At 37.2% G+C, this 13,997-nt stretch overlaps 1 protein-coding gene across 1 annotated transcript in view; it reads right to left on the bottom strand.

Annotated features, from left to right (window-relative positions):
* The window catches only part of ARHGAP42 (Rho GTPase activating protein 42), a 166,416-nt gene that overhangs the window by 28,541 nt on the left and 123,878 nt on the right, over positions 1-13,997 (bottom strand). The window contains exons 9-15 of the mRNA XM_069883489.1: positions 11,274-11,374; positions 8,357-8,466; positions 6,654-6,732; positions 5,645-5,684; positions 3,451-3,513; positions 2,085-2,159; positions 1,190-1,274 (exon numbers count right to left, since the gene is read on the bottom strand). Of these exons, the coding sequence (XP_069739590.1) occupies positions 1,190-1,274; positions 2,085-2,159; positions 3,451-3,513; positions 5,645-5,684; positions 6,654-6,732; positions 8,357-8,466; positions 11,274-11,374 (553 nt within the window). The remainder of the gene's footprint in view (positions 1-1,189; positions 1,275-2,084; positions 2,160-3,450; positions 3,514-5,644; positions 5,685-6,653; positions 6,733-8,356; positions 8,467-11,273; positions 11,375-13,997) is intronic.

The raw sequence follows: 13,997 nt of genomic DNA, 5'->3' as shown, positions 1-13,997 counted from the left end.
AATTAAAAAAAATTCATTACTCAAAGTATTTTTTAGGTTTTATCAGTCAGATTATGATAGCCCCCTACATCGGCATAAAGTAGGGGGGCTAGCTTGTAGGAAATCCAATTCAGTGATGACTGGTCACAAGTAGTATATAAGTCAACAATGTACGAAGTCTGAAAGTCTCTTTGAGTTTAACCTGATGTCACTATGTAAGTCAATCAGGGAAATACTACTGGCACTGACTGTAGCACAGAGACCACTGTTTTCTGGCTTTGATACTGGTAGAGTGGGCTGCAGTAGCAATCTTTTGCCCACAAAAGGCAAAAATATGATGAAATTTGGGACTGAAATTCTGAACTGTGAGATCCTAGAAGAGTCGTTCTCTAAAATACAGGCTTTGATTTGCATTAAACACACAGCTACTGTTTGCTCATATTCTAATTTCACAAATACAGTATCTACAATGACTCACGTTTCTGAAGAATTATTACAAATGTCTTGAACCAAAGTCAGTCTTGCCATTGAAGCATTTCATGAGCATTCCACTACAAATCCTAGGTGTATTTTCCAGAGTGAATAGAGATCTCTGATGCTGCCCTTTATTAGATGACTGGTTTAGGAGATCAAGATTTTTTAGAACGCTCAGAAAACCCACCATTTGTATTTGATGCTTTTTATTATGTTTCTTATATATTGAGACACAAAATGGAGTTATCTCAGAAGCACCATAATTCTTGAAAATTCTGTCTCTTATTAGCAGAAATTTTAAGAGAAAATGATGGTGTGGGAGTGATACTGTATGTGAAGATACCAACAATATAGGATAAAAACCTATGCTTCTGCACAAATTATTATGCTGCTCCAGTAATGATTGCAAGAAGCCTGATGGTACACAGCTTAGGAGACTAAGGAAAGAAAGACAGACCAATGTGCTTTGTGGTTAATGGAAAAAAACAACAAAAAAACATGCAATTAATTAAATTCAGGCAAATTAAGGGCTACCTAAGGCATATCTTAGTAGGCAGAAAGGGTGTGACAAATTTTAGTTTTATTATCGCACATAATCACAGGGATATTCGGCAAGATAATAATATACTCAATTATTACCATGTTAATTGATACACGAATTGTAATATGATATTAATAAGCAAAAGATGAATGAACCAGAAAAGGAATACTGAGATTTATGTAGCATCATACTTACCTGAGGTAGTTTTTTAATCCACTTGTTATTGTTTTATTGTCCCAAAGTTCCATATCAATATCCATATCAGGAGGAGATTTAGGGGCTGGTAGAAATTTGAATTACAATTGTGTTATAGGTTGACTAACAAACTAACTAGAAAAGCAGCAAAACAGAAGGTGACAGATTAGTTATTTAACTTGTGTGATTATTTATTAGCCAGACAAACTACCACACTGATCAATTTAAATATTTTAATCTCTAGCAAAATAAAAATAAATAAAAATAAAAATAAATAAAAATCAAGTTAGCACTCACATTTAGTACCTCTAAATATTAAAAATATGTGCTGTATCAAAGTGTAAAGCAAGCAAAAGTCAATAGAGAATTACTTAAGTATTTGGCTTAGGCGCTCGAATACAGACGTAAGATAGTTCAACTAACAAGAAAACTGAAAGACTAGAACAATTGTCTATTAAATTGAGTCATGCTGTGTTACAGAAATGAACTTTGGAACACTACTGAAATACACCAAATACATACCAGTACATATAACTTTAGAGTTAGAAGTAGAAATGCATTTTATCAGTAATTCCCTCATGTATATCAATGATTACATGCAGAAATTGAGTAACAGTGCACACAAGAAAGTAGTTAGACAGATCACTCATTTTAAGAGTGACTGTTCAGGGACATGGTTTAGTGGTTGATAGGAACGGTTGGACTCAATTATCCTAGAGGTCTTTTCCAACCTAGTGATTCTATGATTCTAAGAGTGCAAACTCAATTTAGTGGCTGTAAGTGCACATACAAAATTGTAAACATTATGACATACTCTTCTGAGCACAGCAGTTAAGGCAAAAGGGACCACAGTACACATGTTGCACACTGGCAAAGGTTAATTTCAGATACTTACAAAATACGGTATTCATCAGCTTTTGCACTTTGGAGTTTACACCTCCTATTCTGTACAGCCCCAGGATTGTAATACCTACATTGGGAAAAGCACAATGAAAATAAGGAAAATATGGCTATTTCAATATATGATGATGCATCCTTGGTGTATGTTTTCAAAACAACTAAATGTATTTACGGGAAATTGTACAAGAACATTCTTGAGCACTGCTTTACACTACTTAATTCTCTTCTAGGATATTAAAAAATGCATTCGACTGAATCCACACCATACTATAATCATAATTTTACATTAACACAACTCTTTTGCATATAAATGATGCATATTAGCAAACAACAAGGAAATGGCTGGGAAAAGTGAAATGACCCCAAAACAGTCTTAAAACACATTACGTGTAAACAAATCGATCCTACATAGATTTCAGTGGAATTACTATGCATCCATAGTTGCTTAGACCATCACCCCTTCCAATTAAGATTTGATTGACATTTATAGGAGAAAATTATTGTATCACCCAAATCCCAACATTCTGTACACTGTTGCAATGCTGTAGATGAAAATTTATATCTTATGCATCACCATGAAAAACAAGAGACAGTCAAGTCCCAGTTTACCCATAAGTTTCAACTGTTTGTTGTTTTTTTGTTTTTGGTTTTTTTTTTAACAGTGCAGGTACTAATCATAAGTAATGTTTAAAGTATGTCATTCACAAGATGCTGCTTGATGAGAAGATGAGAACTAGCAGTTTCAGTGCACGGACAGGAAAAGATTCCTTCTTCTAATGGAAAGCAATACAGCCATATCTCTTCATCTGAAAGAGGATAACTAAAAACTTTCCGTGAATTCCTAGATATCACTCCATGAGTAGACTGATTATTTTCTTTTTACATGCTCCCATTACTACAAATTAGGTTCTAAACATTTAAAAAAATGGATAAACCATGAGCAAAATGAGTGACTAAAATGATAGGAATTATGCTTTGCAAAAGAAGATGGTTCCAGCAGATACTATTCATGCCAGTCTTTGGTCTTCAGGTTTCACAGCAGAAACCGAATTTGTGAACTGAGGCTCCCAATAGTTTTAACTTGAGAAAGCACAATTCCACCCACACTAGAAGACTAAAGATATGTGCAACTGTATATTGAAATCAGAAAAAATGTTTAAAAAACCCACTTAAATTATTTGTTAACTACTGTTAGAGCTTGCAACAACAGTTTTAAGTGTAAAGTACACAGATAAAATGTGACAAATCAAATGGTGGACACACTTCAAAGCACAGTGGCAAAGAATGTAGAAATAATCAAAGTAAAATATGAGAAAAATACCCATAACAATTGAATACATAATTAGAGATTTAATACACACCTCTTGTTTCTACAGCATGAATACATTTCCTTACAAAGTTGAAACCCGCTTCATTTAAGAACACTATAAAAAAAAGGAAAAAAGGCAATTATTTTCTAACTTATCAATACACAAAACTTCCATGTTTAGCTACATTCACACATCAGCCAAGGGCTGAAACACACCTATCCACAGGATTATGACACTTATTCTGTAAAAATATTCTTGTAGACAGATCCTTAGCTATGAAACTCCCAACTTCCTAATCATTATCGGATCATTAGGAGCAGAATATTCTATTGTCTTTCACAGAAATCAGTAGCCCCTCAACATATACAGCTGAAAGCCTGTTGCTTTAAAATTACATTCCTGTATTCTCTTCCCTCTGTTGAGCAAAAGGCTTTTAAAAGTTTAGGACCTACAGCATGAACAGAATATGTTCATTGGTTTTAATACAACATTCTTTGTACCTTCCACATACACATAAAATTGTAACACAGGAAAATAGTCTTTGTTATTGACTTTAATTAGTGAGCTTATTTCAAGTGAATGTACTTCTCATTAATTTTTATATCTAAATGGTCGTTCCTCTAACTAGCTAAATAAAGACGATCTTAAAGCACCATATTTGCCACCATTAAAATAAACATCATCTTATAAAAAAAGAGGTAAGGTTAAATTTTACATTTCCAGAACCTCAAATAAACCTCCTATAAAGATGTATGTCCACAGCTGACACATCTCGCTCTCCGAGATACATACACCCACACAAATAAGTCATGTTTCCATAACTGTGTTAATATAATATTATGCCAATAAGATACATTGTTTATAATGTTAATAGAATTATACACATACATTTCATAGTATCTTTAACTATACTCATTTTATTACTCAATGTATCTGTTATAGGTGCATATACACCTAAAACAAAACAGATGTGATCCATATAGGGATATTAGTTCACACACAGGCATGTATTTACATTAAAGGTATACAGACAACCAATAGAAACTCTTCACAGATTTGTTAAATATACTGGAGCTTTGGAGCCAATCAAATTTTCTTACAATTTACGTTTGATAGTAATACAAAAGTTGAAGGCTTTCTCACAGTTTACACAGCTTAGGGTATTTTTTAGTATAACCTGGATGAAGGCATTGAGTGCACCCTTAGCAAGTTTGCAGACGACACTAAGCTGGGTGGAAGTGTCGATCTGCGGGAGGGTAGGGAGGCTCTGCAAAGGGATCTGAACAGACCGGACCGCTGGGCTGAGAACAACGGCATGAGGTTCAACAAGGCCAAATGCCGGGTCCTGCACTTGGGGCACAACAACCCTATGCAGAGCTACAGACTACGGGAAGTCTGGCTAGAAAGCTGCGTGGAGGACAAGGACCTGGGGGAGTTGATTGACAGCCGACTGAACATGAATCAGCAGTGTGCCCAGGTGGCCAAGAAGGTCAATGGCATCTTGGCTTGGATCAGAAACGGTGTGGCCAGGAAGACCACGCACGGTATTCTGCCCCTGTAATTGGGACCAGTGAGACCGCTCCTTGAATCCTGTGTTCAGTTCTGGGCCCCTCGCTACAAGAAGGATGTTGAGGCTCTGGAGCGTGTCCAGAGAAGAGCAACCAAGCTGGTGAGGGGGCTGGAGAACAAGTCTTACAAGGAGCAGCTGAGAGAGCTGGGGTTGTTTAGCCTGGAGAAGAGGAGGCTGAGGGGAGACCTTACTGCTCTCTATAACTACCTGAAAGGAGGTTGTAGAGAGGAGGGAGCTGGCCTCTTCTCCCAAGTGACAGGTGATAGGACAAGGGGGAATGGCCTCAAGCTGCACCAGGGGAGGTTCAGACTGGATATCAGGAAAAAATTTTTCATAGAAAAGGTCATTGGGCACTGGCAGAGGCTGCCCAGGAATGTGGTTGAGTCACCATCCCTGAAGGTGTTTAAAAGATGGGTAGACAAGGTGCTCAGGGACATGGTTTAGTGGCAGATAGGAATGCTTGGACTCGATGATCCAAGAGGTCTTTTCCAACCTGATGATTCTATGATTCTACAATAACCCAATCGTGTCATCCAACAAACAGTTATGCCACAACAACAGAAAGAAAATGCAAAATAATTAATCCCTATCTCCCAAACATACATATCTAGAAGCCAGTACATAACAAATCTAGCAATATCTATATCCGGTAAATCTATATAAATAAAGGCTTACTTTCTTCCTTCTTGCTAATAATGGCTGGCAGCGTGTAGATCTGTAAAAAAAAAATGCAACATATCAATGTTTGTGCTTTAAATTCTTTATTGTTGAGTTTTAAGCATTTCTTAAGCTAACTGCAACATGCTGTGTATTAGCTTGCTGTTAGGGGAAAGCTGACCTTGCCTTTCACCTGCTCTTGACTTTTTCCCCCACAGCACTCACCCAGGTTAACAGCCCTACACTAAATCTGAGCTGGTGAAGAGGTCAACAACCCACTGTTTTGATTGTGTCTGTAGGTTTACATAGATAATCATCCTCACTGCTGGGGAGAAGACAGACATGTAACCTAGAAACCTATTCAGACCAGCCCTAGACTGACTAGGGATTTAATAACATTAAACTTATAGACACATTAAATGTGTTAGAAATCACATCTGCAGACTCCAAAACAACTACTGATCTAATTTCTGTATTGTTTTAGTCAAGCACAAAGCTTGTAAATACACTACTTTATTTCATAAAACAAACCAATCATTTTTTCTTCCTTTTGATACAGGTCTGGCATTCAGTGACTATTTTAAGAGCAGATTAATAGCGGGAAAAAAATCTCAGACAAGCCTGTCTTTTAGTAGCTTTCAATAGATTTTTCTGCTCACTGCTGTGCCTTTCAAGATGGAGTTAATTGTTTACCCCATGATGCTGCCCAAAAGACGATTTGTCCTTACCAGAGCAGAAACTACCACTCACAAATGTTATCTAAACAATGAAACTTATTACGGATTATGCAATCATATTACTTAAACATTAAATATCCTAACATAAAATAATAGGCTTAAATTCACCAATAGTTCTGCTTTTCTACATTGTACCCATCTTCACTGTGTATTTGTGATAAAGTCTCACAAAGAACAGAGCTGTATTTGCCTGCACTGTAACATAGGACTGGAAATGCATACTAGTTTCTTTCTTTAATATGTGTGGCACAAAAGTGCAAAAAGAAAAGAAAACGAAAACACATCCTTACTGGTTCCTTTCCATCCATAGCTTCAAGCCAAAGTTTTCGGTTGGATTCTGAAAAAGCTTGAAGTGTGATGATTCCAGGTCTGTTACAAACATATACATTTACTGATTATTAATTCGCTTTTCTCCTCAGAGAGTATCCAAAGTTAGAATCTAAACACATACTGACATGAAGTGAATGCATAAAAGACAGAAAGAAGTTAAGGAAAATTGATGGCTTCTGACAGAACACAATAACTTTCAGCTAGACCTAAAACCAAGCTTGTTTGGGTTTTTTTTTAATGTTCAGTACTGTGACACCTAATTTTAGATGCCTAGTCCTAAGTGCTACAACCCTCTAATTGGTGTGAGACGCTTCCATACTGCAAGATGATTTACACATCTGCAAACAGGATCCAACACAGCCCATTTTTCACTGGGGAGAGGTTTAAGGTGGAAAACATAAGTGCAAGATAATTCAGCTGTATTTGACTAAATGTTTCTATGCCTGCACTGGTTATCTACATTTCTTTCATAGCAAATGAAGAGAAGTAGGTTCTTTTCATCTAAAAGTCATCAAATACTAAAACAGACATCCAAAGTTGGTCAAAAGAAACGTGCCCTAAAATAGTTGCCTTAATAGAGAGATTTGAGGTAGTATTTTAAGTACGGAGATATAAAGCCAGTTGAGTTGAGTACTGTCATGGTCGAGGATTTTTTTATTTGAAAGGATTAAAAAGAAGGTTCTTTCCACTGGCTGTGCTCTAACCACTACGCTAGAAGTTAATGAAGTGACATATCCTCTCTTGATGATGAAGCTTTGACGCTGCATGAAGAGAGTCACAAAAACCAGAGAAGGGATGAGGGAACTGATTTTGATCTTTGTGAAATAATTATATGAACAGACGTGTATATACAAAGAATTAGTCTCCATTTGTGATCATAGGCAAATAAGTTCCTTTTAAAAATGCTTTGAAATTAAGTTGCTGATTTGCCAACACATAATGCTCACAAGACAGTCCATTTTAAAAAGTCCTGCTCCCCCACCAGTATAGTGTACCTCTGCTCAAAACTCTCAGCAGATTGTCACAAACAATGACTTTTCTACAGGAGGTTCACAAGTAAAAGACACCATAGTTTTACCACGTATTCATCTTCCAATACAAAAATAAATAACCAAAAAACCAGCATCCTTCCCCACTTCTTCTGAAAGACCTATATTGACACTTTGTATTTAAAAAACATGCAAGAAAGCTACTGGGCAATATACAACATCAAAATGTGTGTTCACAGACATACACTAAACTATTTAAGGAGGAGCAAGCACTGTCATTATACATAAAAATGCCAAGCTGAGTATTTTGTTTGCTACCTACTATCATGAGTGTAAAAAGATAAATCTAGATTAAGATGTATGATTGTTCTCCTGTTTTCTTGAAGTCCAAGTTTATTTTCATTTTAATATTTAATCTTGCTAGCTACCCACAGATTCTTAAGCAGAACTGTTTCTCTCAAAAACATTTTAGAAATATAAACTAATTTTTGTTTTTCTTCATTCTGTTGTGACTACTGCTTAATATTTCAGTTGGAAAACTGCCAGGTTTGTCTGGATACAAGCATATTGAGAAATATGTGTTCCTATTACATGAGTAATTATTATATATTGGTTGCGAGTGATTCTATTTTTAATAACATAAATATTGTTAACACAATGAAATAAATTCAAACCTCTCAAATACTTCAATATCGAAACAGAAACGTTTGTCAATTGAATCCGTCTTTCTCCTGATGCAAGATTTTAGCTTGAATATTTCTGGTGAGCTTGTGACAAGGCCATTCTGTAAAACACACAACACAAAATTAGCATGAACAGTATGATGGCATACATTGGCTTCACATCTCAAGTAACTCTACAAACAGTGTCAAAGAATATGCCTTAAAATAGGGGATTAAAATTACTTAGGAACACATGAGGTCCAACACAAAAAAACTGAGAGTGCCTGTAAGTCTTTTCATTTAACAAATTATGAAAATTAACTACAATCACCTTCAAGATAGGTCCCTTATGCATTGACAAACAGCTGCATTGGATATGGCCAATGTGCAAAGCAATTCTGCAGATCATTTTCTGAAAGGCTGTTAAGGGTCTCTGTTGTTTTTGCTTTCATAGAATCATAGAATAACCAGGTTGGAAGAGACCCACCGGATCATCGAGTCCAACCATTCCTATCAAACACTAAACCATGCCCCTTAGCACCTCGTCCACCCATCCCTTAAACACCTCCAGGGAAGGTGACTCAACCACCTCCCTGGGCAGCCTGTTCCAGTGCCCAATGACCCTTTCTGTGAAGAATTTTTTCCTAATGTCCAGCCTAAATCTCCCCTGGCGGAGCTTGAGGCCATTCCCTCTTGTCCTGTCCCCCGTCACTTGGGAGAAGAGGCCAGCACCCTCCTCTCTACAACCTCCAAAATGGGTTCCTTTGAGCACCGATTCAAAAATGCATTCACAAGACATGCACTCTTCACGATAAGGCTTAGTCAATAACTGAAAAGTTTCTGCCGCAGATTTCTTCAGTTTCACAAGAAACTTGATGTTAACTCCCTGTTCACTCTTGCACACTGACATTTTCTGACCGAGGGTAAGAAAATATCTGTATTGAACATGTGTCCACCTGTACAGGGTGAAGTGATCGAAGTGAGCCTTGTCTCACTGTGACAGGTTACAAGAGGTTCTATAACTATCTTTGCCTCTACCCTCCCACTCCTGGTTCCAGAGAGACCAGAGAGGGTTAGTCTCGAGGTTTTTTTTGTGTTGGACCTCATCTATAGCATTTTTTTTATTTATAAGGTAAGACTAAAGTTACAAGCTTCCTAACACATATTTGTTATTTAATTATATTTCAGAAAACTCCTTAAATCCAAAACTTTACAAATATCTGCATAGATAACATGATTATACGTTACATGCTAGAATGAATATCCTTAATTCTGTCAACTCTTACATACAGATAAAACGATTTCTAAAGAATGAAGTTGACTAACTCCTAGTTCTGGCCACCATCATTGTGAGGTCACTCCCTATAATGTTGGAAAGGCTGGTGCAATAAGGGGAATTTCTGAGGAACGGGAGAAATAAGATATCACTCCTGCTTTCAAAAAGAGCAAGAAGGATATGGCCAGTCAGCATCAACTTGACCTTTTGGAAGGTGATGGAGAAAGTAATTCTGGAAAGCATTTCCAAACATATTAAGGACAATAAGGTTACTGGAAGTAGTCAACATGAATTTAATGAAGGGAAAATCATGCAGGACCAATCTGATAGCTCTCCACAACGTGATGTGGCTCAGTTGATGAGAGTAGAGCAATGAATATTGTCTGTCTGAACTTTGCCAGGCTTTTGACATTACAACAGGATGTTTTCTACGGCACCCTCATAGCCAAACTGGCAAAGTATAGTCTACATAAATAGATGGTGAGTTGAACTGAAAACTAGCTCAACTGCTGAGCTCACAGTAGAGGTTCAGACGGATACCAGAATGAGACAGAATGCAGCCTCTGCATGTTTTAAGATGATACAAAACTGTGGTTGATAGACCAGACTGGTGTGCTGCCACACAGAAGGAACTACAAAAAGTAGGAGGAAGGTGCAGAAAGGGATGTTTTTGAAGTTCAGCACAGGGAAATGTCAAGTCCTGCCCCTGGGAAGGAATAACCCAAGCCATCAGGACAGGTTGAGGCTGACTGGATGGAAAAGGACCTGCAGATCCTGGTGGAAAATAAGCTGACCATGAATCAGCAATGCACCCTTGCAGCAAGGAAGGCGAACAGCTTCACGGGCTACATCAGACAGAGTGTTGCCAGCAGGTCAAGGGAGGTCATCTTTCCTGACTGCTCAGCACTAGTAAGACACATCTGGAGTGCTGTGTCCAGTGCTGGGCTCCTCAGTACAAGAGGGACAGGGATGTACTGGAGCAAGTCCAGCGAAGGGCCACTAAGTTGATTAAGGACTTGGAGCATCCATCATACGAGGAGAGGTTCTGAGAGCTGAGACTGTTCAGCCTGGAACAGAAGAGAATCTGGAGAAGGCAGATAACAGCAGTCATTTATCTATAAACATCTGATGGGAAGGAATAAAGAAGGCTGAATCAGATTATTCTCAGTGGTGGACAGTGAAAACACAAGAGGGAATGGGCACAAACTGAAATACCAATAATTCCATTTAAAACTTAAGAAAAGCATTTTTTAAGGTGGCCAGGCTGCGGAGTCTCCATCCTTGGAAATATCTAAGATCTGAGTGGACACAGTCCTTGCTAACCTGCTCTGGTTGTCCCTGCACTGAGCATGGAAATTAAACTAGGTGATTTTCAGAGCTCCCTTCCAAATCTAATCCAATCTATTATTCTGTGCAAATATGAGAGATTTCCTATGCATTTGTCTCCATTGCATTATTGTAGATATTTAATATGTGGTTTACAGGTTGTAAAATAAATAAATTTAAGTATTTAATTTACCCATGACATTCATTACTTCATGTATGAAAACAGCCTTATGCTTTGTTCACCATTTTTTTTTAACAGTTCCTGAATGCCAAATATAGAAGACAGATTATACAGTTCACATACATATTCACACATGTGCAACTTACCACTTTTCCACCGGATTTTGTTTCAGCTATACTCATTGTAAATGTTTTTGTTCCTTTATCATAAGTGCAGTAATGTTTTACCCATGTAAATCCAAGAGGTCCTAGATTAAAGAGAGGTAGTATTAAAGATAATTATTTTACCATTTCATCACTATGTTAGTAGGAGTTAGATAGAAAGGAAACATAACAGCATCCACATATAGCCTACAAAAACTCCCCTAGTGTTTGAAATTGAACATGTTGTTCAGGTATAATTCTCAAAGATTGCAGCTTTAATCTAAAATTTTAGATTCATCTAAAATTTGTTTAAAAACTCATTCTCCCCACATCCTAGATGTATAATCAGATTCACACACATTTTTCTGGAAAAATAATCTTTTCACTGTAGCACAGAGAACAAGATAAGCTCCTGGATTCTTGCAGGTACATCTGTCTGGAGGAGTGTTGCACTGCAGAAGACAGGATATATCAGGTTTTTGCAGTGTGACTGCTCCCCCTTGGGCCAGAACATTATGGCTATATCTGCACTGGTTAATAAACAGTGCTGGCAGCATTTATGGTCACTAGGTAACACACAGTCAATAGGTAACCTGGACCTTCTTCCTATTCGAAGACAGAAAATTCAGCACAGAGGGTGGGATATTCTGTGTGAGCTGGTCTCTATGACAGAGTACAGCCCCACTCGTTTTAGTAGCATTGACACAGCTTCTGGATATTCAGTCGAAGAGACCAAATACATGGCTATTTGTGAAGAGGCACCAAGTAGGGAAAAGCATTTCTTTCCTCTTGGACAGCATTGCGCTTCAGAGCTTGGCATTCAAAATAGCCCCTCTTTGCAGCATCACTGCAAGAGAAGGTGCCAAAGCAAAACTAATGTATATCTAATGCAGCATTGTAACAACTGTGTAAATTCAGAATAAGAAAGGACTAGATGATACTTTCAGCCAACACATGATTTTCCAATAATTACAATGGGAGTTACTCATGGGAAAAATACAATATTGATTGTTTTGCAAGTAGGATATATCTGGACCTTTTAATTCTTTTTAACATGAAAAAGCTGAGTTAAAAAAATGTATTTTAAGGGGTTTGGTTTCTTTCTTGTTAAATGTACATGGTTAAATGATGTGGTGTTAAAAACCAAATCAAGTAGTTTTGCTACAGATACAATGGCTTTGCCTTCTAAATGTAGCCTCCCACAAAGTTGATGGATATTTAAGAGGTCGCAGCAGTCATGCATGTCAGATGTCTGGAAATCCACAAATGCAGACACAGAAATTTACACTGTCTGTTATGCTGACTCAGAGAAAGTCCTCCCACTGCTTGCATTTTGCAAAAAAATATGTTATGAATTGAAGTCTCAGGTGGTACCTGTTCTGTACCTACAATCAGTTTTTCCTCTGATGGCATTTCATAATGCTTTTGGCATATACAAGAAGGATGAGCGCTCTCAGAGAGTTTTTAGGCCATTTTAGAAGAAATGTGTTTTTCAATCAAAATTGTAGCCAGAAATCTACATTGCAATTTTAAGCCTGTTACTCATGACTGTCCATCAGAACAGAAACAATTTATGACTTACTGCTATTTTTAAAAAAAAATGTATTTACAACCACACACACATATTAGTATTGTAAATAAATACAGGATTTAGTTTTACTCTCAAGAATAGTATGTATTTAATCCACTTGTCCAAAATATTACACGAGCCTACAGGATGACAGCAGTAGGAAAGTAAACCTGCATGACAAGGAAAAACACAACCAGTACCTTCCCCACTGACACTGAGATTACAGACCCTTTTACTCTTACTCCAGAATAAACTAATGAACAAATTTCTTTTCAGTAAGAGGATGTCAAGTTGGCCTCTCGCTAGTTAATGAAGCACAGCATGTGCCCAATGCTCCCCCATTAGCAGAGCTCAGTGTAATTTCCACTTAACACAGGTTTCTTTTATTATTATTACGCAATTAAAACATAAAAGGTCTTAAAACTTTCAATGCTACAGAGAGTAAAAGTGGCAGAGATTAACCATGATAAGCATCAAGGTTTCTTTCTTTTAGCTCACATATGGAATATAGATTAATTTCATGATGTTATTTAGAAAATCAATTATCTATAACTCCAGGTAGTCTCTTGAGTTATCATCCTAAAAGGAGAGCAGTGAAGAAGATCTCCTCAAAACTGAGGTCGTCTGGGGTCAAGTCTGACACAGGGATTCTACATCCAGATGCCTTCTATTTATTTTTAGATTGAGAAATCAGGTGAAAAGTTGTATTTAATAATTTCTGCATGAACGTCAAACTTGTGCATGCATGTATACACTACCTCAAAACATTGCTGTATACTTTTCTAGTATCAGACTGATTCCACAGCAAATAGAAAAATAAATAAATAAATAAATAAATCTGGGTATCCCATGCAAAAAAAACCCCTATGTTACTGAGGACTTCGCATGATCCTGCTTAACACAGCTAGTTTGGCTTGGCTTGTTATTCTGGTTAAAGTGAAAAAAGGTGGCAACTGATACTTCAAGAGACACATAGTTTTGATTTCTCTCATTTGACTTTAACACATATTTCCTGCTTCTGTTTTCATTTGCACCATTACATATGGCTGGGATCTTGCAAGTATTTTCAGACACTTAAGACAACTTTACTTCTGTTTCTCCATTTAGTTTACCACTTCATTCTCATATGTCTTGAAACGTACAAAACATAGGATAGA

The sequence above is a fragment of the Phaenicophaeus curvirostris genome, chromosome 1, assembly GCF_032191515.1.
Source record: "Phaenicophaeus curvirostris isolate KB17595 chromosome 1, BPBGC_Pcur_1.0, whole genome shotgun sequence".
NCBI lineage: Eukaryota > Metazoa > Chordata > Aves > Cuculiformes > Cuculidae > Phaenicophaeus > Phaenicophaeus curvirostris.
Note: the sequence above shows the minus strand (reverse complement) of the source record. Positions and strands in the feature narration are given on the sequence as shown.